Source organism: Delphinapterus leucas, chromosome 6 (assembly GCF_059928025.1).
Source record: "Delphinapterus leucas isolate spDelLeu-1000000601 "Yukka" chromosome 6, BTC_Dleu_Yukka2, whole genome shotgun sequence".
NCBI classification, from domain to species: domain Eukaryota; kingdom Metazoa; phylum Chordata; class Mammalia; order Artiodactyla; family Monodontidae; genus Delphinapterus; species Delphinapterus leucas.
In genome coordinates this window covers 97,765,795-97,778,418 of record NC_143134.1, presented here as the reverse complement: position 1 = coordinate 97,778,418, position 12,624 = coordinate 97,765,795, and the positions used below count along the sequence as shown (strand labels likewise).

General features: G+C 37.7%; 2 protein-coding genes across 2 annotated transcripts in view; both read right to left on the bottom strand.

Annotated features, from left to right (window-relative positions):
• The window catches only part of FKTN (fukutin), an 88,795-nt gene extending 87,586 nt beyond the window's left edge, over window positions 1-1,209 (bottom strand). Inside the window, exon 1 of the mRNA XM_022600134.2 lies at window positions 1,145-1,209. The gene's annotated coding sequence lies outside the window, so the exon portion shown is untranslated. The remainder of the gene's footprint in view (window positions 1-1,144) is intronic.
• A 770-nt stretch (window positions 1,210-1,979) lies between these two features.
• The window catches only part of FSD1L (fibronectin type III and SPRY domain containing 1 like), a 70,444-nt gene continuing 59,799 nt past the window's right edge, over window positions 1,980-12,624 (bottom strand). Inside the window, exon 14 of the mRNA XM_089913494.1 lies at window positions 1,980-11,584. Coding sequence (XP_089769620.1) covers window positions 11,530-11,584 — 55 coding nt within the window. The 3' untranslated portion in view covers window positions 1,980-11,529. The remainder of the gene's footprint in view (window positions 11,585-12,624) is intronic.

Here is a 12,624-nt window from a genome sequence, read left to right as displayed (position 1 = left end):
GCCTATTCCTGTCTTCTGTATCTTTATCTATGGTGCTCAGCAGAGATAGCTCCTGATGACTCAAACCCTATCCATCCTCAAAGTACAGCTCAATCCCAGCCTTTTTTACTTTTCCCAATTCCTAATGCACTGCTCCATCACTCACTTTCGTATTTGTTCATAGACTGATGTTTATTCTTTTGAAACCTGCTATCTTCAAAAGTAGAAAGAACCTGTTGTTATCTAGGTCCTCCGTTTACATCTGAGAAAACTGAGGCCCAGAGAGAAGCGACTTCTCTCGTTACTTGAGAAACTGGTGATGGTGATGAAATCTTAACTCAGTTCCCCAGATTCCTATCCAAAGCTTCGGTCATCTCTCTCTCTCATATGAAACTTCATTTAGCATGGCTAGCTGTGTCCACTCCATTATTAGGCACACAAAAGGGACGCTTCAGTAAATACTCCTCCAACTGAACTGAAAGCTGAACCCAGGGGGAAAGCATAAAAGAAAGGGATGGTTAATTAAATTACCCTCACTCTAGAAAACTGCTGTAGCTCCCCCACTACCCAAGGAAGCACTCCACACTCCCTCATGGGGCATCAAGGTTCGTCCCAGTTGAGACCCAACGGTAGCTCCCGCCACAATTCTGGCCCTCTCGTCTCCGCACCCATTCCTCCAGCCATTACCCTAACACGCAGTGCTGCCCAAACCTGGTAGTCCCTTTCATGCTTCTGCACCTTTGCACACACGGGCCCCACAGCCTGCAATGCTCTCCTCCCTCCCGACGACCCCTGCCCCCGAGATCCTCTTGCAAATCCTGAGACAGCTCTCAGGACCCTACTCAAACGTCACTACCCCAGCCGGGTCCTACAAGGGTCTCGATCGGCCTCCAACACCGGACCTGTCCCAGGATGAGGATTTTACTTGCTGACAAGCCCAAGAGCGTGGGAGGGACGCCGAAGCGCACATCCACCCCGAGGTGCTCGTGTACTGCCTCACTGAGTATCCCCCGCCCGGAGCGCGCTCGACCTATGGCCTGCCTGGGCCGAGGCAAGTGCCCATTAGGCTGGAGGAATGCCCAGTGACGGTACCCGAGCCACCGGCGACACCCGCCTGAGGCGCCCACCCATCCCCGGAGGCCAAGCCGCGCCTCTCACACCTTACCTCCGCCAACACCAGCGGCAACGCCGCTTTACGGCACTCACAGCAACCGCTGCAAAAGGGGCCGTCAAGCGCGGAGCCTTTACGTACCGGTTGGTTTGGTGTCGCAGCCGTTAACCCTGGCCTTCGCCTGGTATGCTACCAACGCTGCTTCCTCACCGAAGTTTACGGAGCCCGGTGATTTCCTGGCTTTGGGGATTTAGACACGTAGCCAAAGCTCTTTTTATCTGTTGCCTAGGTAACAACTACAGCAGGGCACTGAGGCGATCTGAGATTTTAGGAATTGCCCCTAGAATTGGAGAGGCACCAGCTGAGCTGTGTTTCCCAAAGTGTGTGAGTTTGCCAGATAAAATATAGGATGCCAGTTAAATATGAATTTCAGATAAACAACGAATAATTTTTGAGTGTGCTTTGCAGCGGGATTCAGAATAACTCCCTGAACTCTGGTTTGGGTACCATCGGGTGAGATGGGAGATAGATTGGGAAACAGTAGCCGAGTTAATATTGCTCTTGAGGTTGAGGTGTCTGTGGGACGTGCAAGCTCCCGCGGACTGTTTTAAGGACTAGAAATATACACATTCAATTCCGGACCTGGTTGTTTAACTGTGTAATCCAAAGAATTATTGTTAAGGGTCACAGATGAATCAATTTTGACATAATCTTGAAAACTATAAAGCACTAAACAAATTACTGTAATTTGAAGTTCTTTCTACAAAAATTACTATTACCAGCCCATGGTGAAAACTGATAATACTCCCCTCATATATTTGAGTTGTTTTCTAAACTTTTTTTTTTTTTGCATTTTGAAATCATTTTATCATAATAGTAGAGAATGCTGGTATACATAACATACATTTATTGTAGTAGTACATATGTTGTATATACATTTTCTTACACCCTGAATTATTTTTAGTGGGCTAACTTGGTTTCCAACTAGCATGACATATACATTTTTGTGCCCTCTAGCACAACGCCACGTACCATTATGTATGTTCAATAAAGCACATGGAATCTAAACTGTTTTTTTGAAAAGTATAAAATGAAAAGTCCTTTTCCTTCTCATTTTCCAGGGGTTACGATCCTTATCAGTTTCTTGTTTTTCCTTCCAGAAGTTTTCTGTGTACATACAAGTTTATGCTGTATGTAACCAGATGAGGCCAGTACTCCAGAGACAAGTGTTAGTGGAAAAGGAAAAGTTGCTTTATTCAGGAGTCCAGCAACATGGGAAGACGGTGGACTGATGTCCTAAGACCATCTCCAAACTGCTAGTTAGAAGACAGAGGTTTTAAAGGCAGTGTGAGGGAGGGGGCAGTGCACGTGATCAGCTCGTGCACAGTTCTTGGATTGGTTGGCATCAAGGTGAAGTTTCCAGCATCACCAATCTTCTGGTTTCGACCAGTATGTTGTCTACGCTCGTGGTCAGCAGTTTTTATCTGGTGGGGGTCTGCTTCCTGTTAAAATAACTTAGGACTGTGTGTCAGACCTTCATTTATCTCTTTCAGGGAAACGGGAGTTTGATGATTCTATGTGACTGGTTTATAGTCTAAATTGTTGCCAGTTTCCCAGCTCAACAGCTATTCTTTGTTTCTACATCTTCCTATTTCCTAATCATTCACTCTTGAGCCAGCCTTCTGAGAATCAGGGGAGGCCTGGGAGACTAAAGCTTTTCTACAATGAAGAGGCAGGTGGAGGACATGGGGGTGGGGGGGAGTGTCTGTCCCAGGAACGCCCCATAGGGTCCTGCTTGGTTACAATCCTGCTTTTTCTTTGATACTCCTCAATCCTGAGGTGTGGAACAAGAAAGGAAGTAAGGTTTGGGATAGAGAGGTTAGTCATAAACTCGACAGAGGAACTCAGTTTTAGGGAACTCAGTTTTATGTAGAGTCCTCTGATTACTTAGAACTGGTAGTTGGTAGGTTAATTTAAAAAGTAGGTAGAGAGTGGCACAGACTAATATATACTACCAAGTGTAAAATAGATAGCTAGTGGGAAGCAGCCGCATAGCACAGGGAGATCAGCTCGGTGCTTTGTGACCACCTAGAGGGGTGGGATAGGGAGAGTGGGAGGGAGATGAAAGAGGGAGGAGATATGGGAATATATGTATATGTATAGCTGATTCACTTTGTTATAAAGCAGAAACTAACACACCATTGTAAAGCAATTATACACCAATAAAGATGTTTAAAAAAAAAAAAGAGACATAGAAGAAGGAAAAGAAAAAAGTAGGTAGCACCCAGAGGAAGGAAGTTACCAAAGATTAACAGGATCATTGGACACAGGTGCTAACCTGAGGGACCAAAGATGGTAAATTCTGAACATCAAAATGAATAACTGCTATTGATCAAACACATCAAATATATGAAAATTCTTGACTTCATGATTCCTTAAAAATGAAACTCATTAGTCATGATTGAAGATTGCCCGGGCACCACCTCACTATCCTGAAACTCGATAAAAATATCAAGCATTTATCTGGCCTTTCTTATTGGAACAGGATTTCAGTGTAACCAAAATACTAATGAGAATTCCAGCTAATAAATGATGAATGATAGAACAATCATTGCTACTCCTAATGACGTATGAAGGACAGCCCTCATCAGTAGAGGCTAAAATTAAGTTGAAACGTTGATGGGGAACTTTTCAATAGACGGATTAGGCTGGCACCACCTGAACACACTGATCAATCTTTTTAAGTGGGACAACCTGCCATTATGCACTTACGGATGTGATGCAACAGAAAGTACACAGCACCACCTGTGAAGGATTCTTGCCTTAAAATTGAAAGTGCGGGCTTCCCTGGTGGCGCAGTGGTTGAGAGTCCGTCTGCCGATGCAAGGGACACGGGTTCGTGCCCCGGTCCGGGAAGATCCCACATGCCGCGGAGCGGCTGGGCCCGTGAGCCATGGCCGCTGAGCCTGCGCGTCCGGAGCCTGTGCTCCGCAACGGGAGAGGCCACAACAGTGAGAGGCCCGCATACCTCACAAAAAAAAAAAAAAAAAAAATTGAACCTGCATTTAACCATAACTCTAGATTTAACAAAGGCTATAGAGAATAGATCAGAATGTGGGACATTCTACAAGACAGATGCCCCAGTTTCTTTATCAATGGCATTTAAAAGGTGGTGAGGGAACTAATACAAAATCAGAGACGTAAGAGACATAACCAAATGCAAGGCATGGACCTTGTCTAGATCCTGATTTGAAAAAAGCAACCATAAAAAGACATTTTTGAGACAACTGAAATTTTAATATGGGCTGGGCCATTAGACAATATTAATTTTGCTAAGAATGTTAATGGAATGTGGCTGTGTTTAAAAGAAAAAGTCATCATTGATGCATATTACAGTACTACTTACGAGTGAAACTTTTTAAAACCAAAAAATGACACAAACATGGCAAAATGTTAACAACTGATAAATCTAGGTGATGAGCATAAAGGTGTTCATTATAAATAGCCTCTCTACTCTTCTGTATGTTTGAAAATTGTCATGATAACAAGAAAAGGGAAAAATTATCAGGTTCATAAAGGGCATAACAAATCTTATTTCATGTAAAGCTTTAAAAAATGCAGTAATAGCAGAGGATTACATTAGCCAATCTTTTTTTTTTTTTTTTTTTTTGGCTGCGCTGCGTGGCATGCGAGATCTTAGTTCCCTGACTAGAGATAGAACCTGTACCCCCTGCAGTGGAAGCACAGAGCCCTCACCGCTGGACAGCCAGGGAATTCCCAACATTGGCCAGTCTTTTGATTTGAACTATGGCCTTTTTAAGTGTGGATCAACTGATTCGTTTTTCTTACATAAGCCACAGTCATAATAGATCACCTGTAGTTTCTGGTATGTTTCTTTAAAGTGGACCAGGAACTTACAGATACAAGTGAAGGAATCTCAACTCAGAGTCCCAGATATGTATTTTTCTTTTTTGCAATCCTCCGTAATTTACAATTATCAGCCACTTGCTCTTCATTGCTAAAGTTCCCTCCACTTGAATTTCATTGGTTTATGTAATATTTAAATTATATAATTACAACAATGCCACTGGCATAACAAGTTTGGGCACAAACAGCTAACTAGAGGTATACATACCATGCAACTGGTGGGAGCAGTACTTCTCCAGCATACAAGGGGGAGCCCAGCTGTGAGCCTTCAACTCACTGTGAATCCTAGTCAGTATGCTTTAACCTGGTTAGCCAGTCCAGTTGGAGAAGGGGTACAAGGATTGGTAAAAACAGCCTCTAGTATAAGCAAACATCCATCTTTTAAAAATTATTCAGATGCTGAAGCACATACACATCCTGGCCCACCCTAACACTGTGGGGCCCGGGGCAAGAGTAGAAATGGAGGCCCAACTTGACATATATTTTAAGTGTCTAAATAGGTAAGAGTCAATCATATACACATACATACATACATACACACACTTCTATCTTGACAAATATTTCTTCTCAAGGAACAGAAATCTAGGTTCAAAACTGAATTCTCAGACATGTGCTGGAAGGTGATAACATGAGAACCAGGTTGGCCTGTTCTCCCCACAAGTCCCTGGGTCTTTTTCCTTTTAACGTCTAGTTGCAGCTTGCCACAAGGGTCCTGGTAAGCATGAAGGTGGACACCCCAGTCTGCACATCCAAGCCCCATCCACACTCCTCCCAAACTGCCTCCCCTTGAGTCTAGGGGTATACACCTGTAGTGCAGTGCAGGATGGATTTGGGGAAGAGGCCTGCATGTGCTGTGTAAGCAAGCCTTGGGCTGGTGGGACAGGGAATTATGGGGTACTAGCTATCTGGCTCGTAGCCAGGAACACAGACTGCAAGTGGGCGTGATTTCTTAGCTCCTTCACTTTTTCATTCCATGGAGAGGCACAGCCAGAGAGTGAGGATCATGGCAGGGAACCCCTCTTGCCCAAGTCGAAGTATACACCAGCCCCCATGGTATCATGCTATATATACTGTTGAACTTGCTTTTTCTATTTCATAGTATCATGAAAACCCTTCCATTAATAGTATATTCTGTATCAGCTGTGTAGGGTTACCTGGAAGCACCACAATCTAATCCCATGACCTTGTGCAAAATGGGCATAAACATACTACTAGTACCATGGAGTATAAATGTAAAATGAGGTGTAGTAATGGAAGCACTTGGACAGAAAAGTAGAAGGCACAAAATTTCCTGAGCTCTCACCCGAGATCCAGTGAGGCACAGTAGGACTGGTATACCAAAGAAAATGTTCTCTAATTGAGGAAGCCAATTCCCATAATGGTCTACATATTTATAACATTTTGGGAGGGAGGCATGCAGAATATATGTAGACAAGTATATAACAACTTGTGTAGCAACTTAGAAAAGGGGAGTCTTCAGAATCTTGGTAAGCCCATTGTTCAGTTAACAATTAGGTTGTTTGTATTTTGCTATCAAAATGCTGCAATGAGTACTTATTTGTGAGTATATATGTAAGAGAAATACCTAGAAATGGAATTAAACTTTTCAAAGGTATGTATATTTAATACCTTGATATTACTTAATTGTTCTCCAGAAATGTTGCACCCATTCACACACTCCACCTTCTATATGAGGGTACTGGCTTCTCAATATCTTTTGTCACATTCCTCTCCCTGTGACTCAAGACTATCCAGTATCTCTTCATTCTTCTCTTGGTGAAAATGATCTTAGTTACAGGAGATCCAGCCTCACCTGGTCATAGATTGGTTTTCTTTTTTCTCCTAAACTGGTTTCAAGTTAGAATATAAATTTTAAAAAAATCTTAGGTTCTGGTTCTCTCCTAGCTACCATCTACCAAAATGTAATGCAAGATGTGACAAGCTCCAAAGACAGAAACTAAGTTCCCGGTTTATGTTATAGTTACTTATAGCATGTCTCATCTTCCATCTATAGCTGCACTGTACCAAACAGCAGCTATTAGCAAGATGTGGCTCTTTACATTTAAATTACAATAAAAATTTTAGTTCCTTAGCTGAACTAGCCACATACATGGAAAGTGCTCAACAGCTGCCTATGGCTAGTGGCTACTGTGTTGGACAGCCCAGATACAGAACCTTCCATCATTGCATACAATTGTGTTGAACAGCACTACTCTAAAATAAAAATCTTTGGGGTCAAAAGTACTATGACACTTTTATCTTCTCATGCTCAACAGCACATTGTAGGTATCTAATGAGACTGGATAAAAATGCAAGCACTGAAGCAAAAGATAGCAGGAAAAAAAGTTTAATTTTTAGATGAGATATTCCAGGTGCTTTTTAAAGAACTTAACTTGGTCATTCTATACACAACATACAATCATTTCAACATACAAGTTACTCCACTTTGAATACTCTATTTTAAAGTTTTAAAAAACATTTTAAAAGCTTTGTCTTGTTTCCAAGGAAAATGAGGCAAAATGCTTATTATAAAACACTAGTTTGCAGCACTGCGTACTGCTTAATTATAAGTAGTCCATTAATGTTCGTCATCCTTAACTTAAAGGTTAAACCTGAGGAATTAGAATTTTTATTATCAGAACTGCATAGCAAAACCATGTCCAGATGATAGAAACACCAAACAATCTGTGGATCAAGACAACCTGTAAACCATTTAATTCAATTTAAAGCAAACAAGTAGGTTAGGAGAGATACTAAATGATATCCAGTTTGAGAGTTTTGAAATGCCTCATCATGTTTTAAAAAAATGACAATGCAACAAAAGTTGTCAAATGTTTTAAGTGGGCATATTCACCTTATATCATTTATCTGATGACAGCAAACTGCTGAACCATTCCAAAACTGTTGTTTTGGAAAGAATTATTTAGGCCAAATTCAGTCTTTGCATGTGGCACTGAGCAGTCATAAATTGAAAGTGCAAATGCCGGGATGGAAACATAGCTTAAATCATTTATTTATGCTACTATTCTACTCTGACACACTTTAATGCTGTGGGAAAATTTTTACAGTTCTGTAAGTCTTAATAGAGTAACAGGCTTGATGAGAAAATACAAAAAGGCCACAAGTCATGCATAAACTAAAAATGCTAAAGGATATTTTAATTAGGCTTTCTTCTTTTAAAAAAAAATCATGTTTCATGTCCTGGTGATACCACTTTAAACACATGCTTTGTCAAAGTAAATGGCATCTAGAGGTATCCAAACACTTAAGTCCATTATTAATTGAAAGTAATACCTTACATTTACATAGCATTTTACTGTTGTTGAAGCAATTTCACACACTCCATTTCATTTTATTCCTCACAACAGCCCTGTGAGGTAGGATGAAGAAGTTACAATATTTTATGTAAGGCAATGGAAGCCCAAAGATGATAAATGATTTAGGTAGAAATAACAGATCTAGTATATGGTAGAGCTAAGGTGATTCATTTTAAATACTTTAAAAGAAATTAAGCCAAAATATTTTTTGTTACATCCAGAAAATTTAGACTAATGGTTTTTAATATAAATTACTCCAACTTTAGCTACTATTATCTTACAGTATGAATTAGTTATAAATTTGATTTTAAAGAGTCTTCCTTAAAAGGTAAATTAGACTCAATGCTTTGGTACCTTAGAGATACTGGAAATGTTTTAAAAAAAAAAGCATATTCATAACCCTTAGACTCTCCAAAAAGTTCCAATACTAATAAAAATGCCTTTTACCAATCACTTACAATTTGACTTATTTTAAAACTGGCCCAAACTTAAGAAGCTCCAAGCCAAAGCAAACACATTCACCTACCTGCTGTCCTACATACTGTGAAATCCTCTATATGTCCCTTCCCAAGGACCAACTTACATTGAACGGGTATCATTAAGAAAATATATCAAAAAAAAAAAAAAGAAAGAAAATATATCAATTTAACATAGCTCAAATGATTACAAATCAAAAGTCAGGACCTTATATTGACCCAGAACTAACAAATACTGTTTTAATTTAATAAGTGAGTAGTCTGGGGAGAAAAGTACTATGACAATCTCTGATATCTATTCAATATTTATAAGCCAATACTAACCTTTATATGGCATACCCAACAATATCTTTTCAACAAAAACATATACCAAATATAATCCACTTAACCTCCAAATTACTCAAAAAACTTAAAGTATTTACATTAATCAAATACTCCAGGTAACAAAGCTATCATATGTGACATATCAAGATCACAAATATTTGCATAATATGATACTGTAAGATATACACAAAACTAAAACTATGCTGAATATGAAATAATCTTTCTGCAATGATTAAGGAAACATTCATGATCTCTTATAAGTGCTCTAGTACTGGCATTATGAAATGTAAATTAAAAATAACAAATAACTTTATGGTTATTTGGATGTTGAGTAAATTTATGCTGACCATACACTTCCCTAAGAGAATATATCCGGTGTAAAAATAAAATCAAGGAAGAAAATTCTCCAGACACACTGACTACATATAAGTGAACCATTTTATATGCAGTTAATTAGAATTTTTTTTACAAACTCTAACATTTACTTTTTAAAATTTCTGACTTATTAGCAAAAACATTGTTTTTAAGATGCAAACTATGTCTTACCACGCAAAAGCAGCAAAACTACTATACGCACAGAAAATCACACTTCACTAATTTGGGAAATCCAAATACAAAGTATGACTGTCATATCCCAGACACTTAAATATTTGTTGTATGAATTAGCCAATGAATGAACACTGACCTTACAAATATGGGGTTTTTAAAAAAGAATTATCATGATGATTTTTACATATAGTCTGTAGTTTATTTAGCCTAGATTCACATATTTTATAGAAGTCTACACTGTCTCTTTAAAATTAATACTCTGAAACAATCATTTTCCATATATATCCTTTTCCAATTTTTTCCCATGTTTCCAAAAGACACTATCTAAGTAACTTAATAATTTTATGGGAAAAGTATATATAAAAAAACTAATCATTCTAGGTAAGTCATGGAATAGAGTATCTTAGCCTAATTAAAAGATTTCATTACAAATTATTTATTCTTTATACCACCAAGGATCAGTCTCAAAAATTCAAATTATACACGATACTGTACACACCTTAATTTCATAAATGAGCAAATAAAGCCAAGCCAGTATGTCTCTTTAGATGATAACATGGGGAAAAAATGATTGCAGAACAAATTCGGTCAAGTCTAGCTGTACAGCAGCAGTTCATGGTTTGTCAAAATGGTACAGGTGCCATCAGTTAAAGCCATGTACAGACAGGCACGCCTTTAATACTTTCAATTTGTTTACCTACACCTGGAACATTCAAAGAATTACTGTATATTAAATGTGTATGTATATTCAGTTAGTAAATGCTTGGTATATACATATTTATGAAAAGTTAAAGATGTATGTGACAGTCAGTCCAAAGAGTCAAAATGAATTGTAAAAGAATTCTTCTTCTAAAGTGCTTAAGGCAATTCCTTCATTTCTTTATCCAGTTTACTAAAACTGCTTTGGGATTCAACTGCTAAAAGAGAAAGGCAATACTAAATGTATGTTTTTATAAAACATAATTTTTTTTACACCTGTGATAACATACATTACCGTCAACCTCTCATGCATTTATTTTACAGAAATCAATCATGTTTGACCTGTCAAAACGAAGAGTAAAAAAAAAAAACAATAAAGAATATTTGAAAAGGTATACCAACTTTCCATAATGTCTTCAATTGAGCGCAAAAAATCTCAATATTTTTTAATTCAAATGTCAAAGAGAATGTTATATACTGTGTGTCAAGTTAATAGTTACCTTAATTTGAGACTATGTAAATAGGCACTACAGTTAGACTATTTTCTAGTTTGAAAATAAGGGTGGCAAACTTCCTCCAGTTTAACTTGACACAAATAAACGTAAATCAACTAAGCTAAAACCTCACACACATTTTGTTCTTTTTTTTTAGAGACTTTTAAGAAGAAGCACAGTAAAAGGAAAACCTCAGATTCTTATTCTGAGGTATAATAGTATTACTTCAAATGAATTTTCCACATGAATATTAGAAAACTTTATATGAAGGGTTTCAAATGATGACATGCGCACAGGAAGAATAATATGCACTCCTCCAGCCCCTGATTAATATTTCCTTTTCCTCATGCCCCTGCAACAGAAGCCCCTTACCAGTATAACATAATGGCCTCTGGTTTAAATATCAGTTGACACTGCATGGGGAATGGAGCAAGAGCATGCTTAGAGGAAGAAGGCACTTAAAATTAAAGAGAGGATACAACTACATAGACATAACAGTGAAAGTTTTTAATACAAGAACTTCTGGCTTTTTCTGTGTCATTTTGTTAAAATATACATAACTGTTCACAGAAAGCAGTTCACATAAAGCTCCACCACTAACTTACTGTTTTCAGGTTTAACTCTATGAAAAAGAATTATAACTTCCTGTTTCCTTAGGTCCTAGAATGACCCTGCTGTAGGACCATCCAAAAATTTCTTTCAAAATCTCTAGGAGAAACAAAAACCAAAATTATATTTATTTGGAGAATCAAAAGAATATCTACTGACAATGTCATTCTCTAAACTTCATTATAGTCTTTAAAATATGTCATCAGACAATGGTATAGATATGAATGTCCTCTGAAAAAATAATACCCAGTTCAAATGAAATTCCTTATTTAGATTTGTTTTACAATGAACAAAACATCCTATCAGTAAACTTTAAGAGAGAATGAGCTGTTCCTACTCCACAGGGCTTTCTGTAGAAAGCAATTCAAATGTAATAAGCAGCAATGGTCACTTCTAGGGAGGTTGTCATAACACAATATACTTAAAACGTGAACGAAAGAAAGTCAACATGAGAAAGTAAAAGTTTCAAAAATTAAGGAATATACAAATCCAGACCTCTTTAAAATGCTCAATGGATTCTTAAATACTGTAATTACAACTTTCAGTTTGGCTCAAAGGACTTGTTACAAATTTTAATCAACTTTAAAAATATAAATACTCTTCTCAATAACCATGGGTGTTACTCATTGTTTAACACATTTTCCCTAAGTTTGGTAAAGATTACTCTATGTTGATTTTTGGAAGAATTACAACCCTTTAGAAAGCAAATGCATGTAGCAAAAAGATTGAGAGAAAAACCACCTCTGAATAGTTATATCTGAAAAACTCATGTGCCAAATAAGTCCGAGATTTGTAGTTTTTCAAAACAGTTTAAACCATTCCATCTTATTAAAAAGCAGATTAAATGACTTCAGTAAAGAATAGTTTTAGGCACCTCCCTTTATAACCTATTCCTCGTAGATAAAACTTGAATAGGTAGCTTTCTCTACTTACTATACAGCTTTAATAAACTTTCATCTTCCTAGAAATGTTAAAAATCAGTTATTACCAAATTCAAGTGGGAATTTACCAATGGTAACTACTAAAGGTAGTATTAAACTAGACAAAAAATCAGAAAATATAAAGCATTAAAAAATCTTACCCATCATCCAAAACGATGGAAAGAAAAGTCTGATTAAACAGGGTAACATATAAAGAAT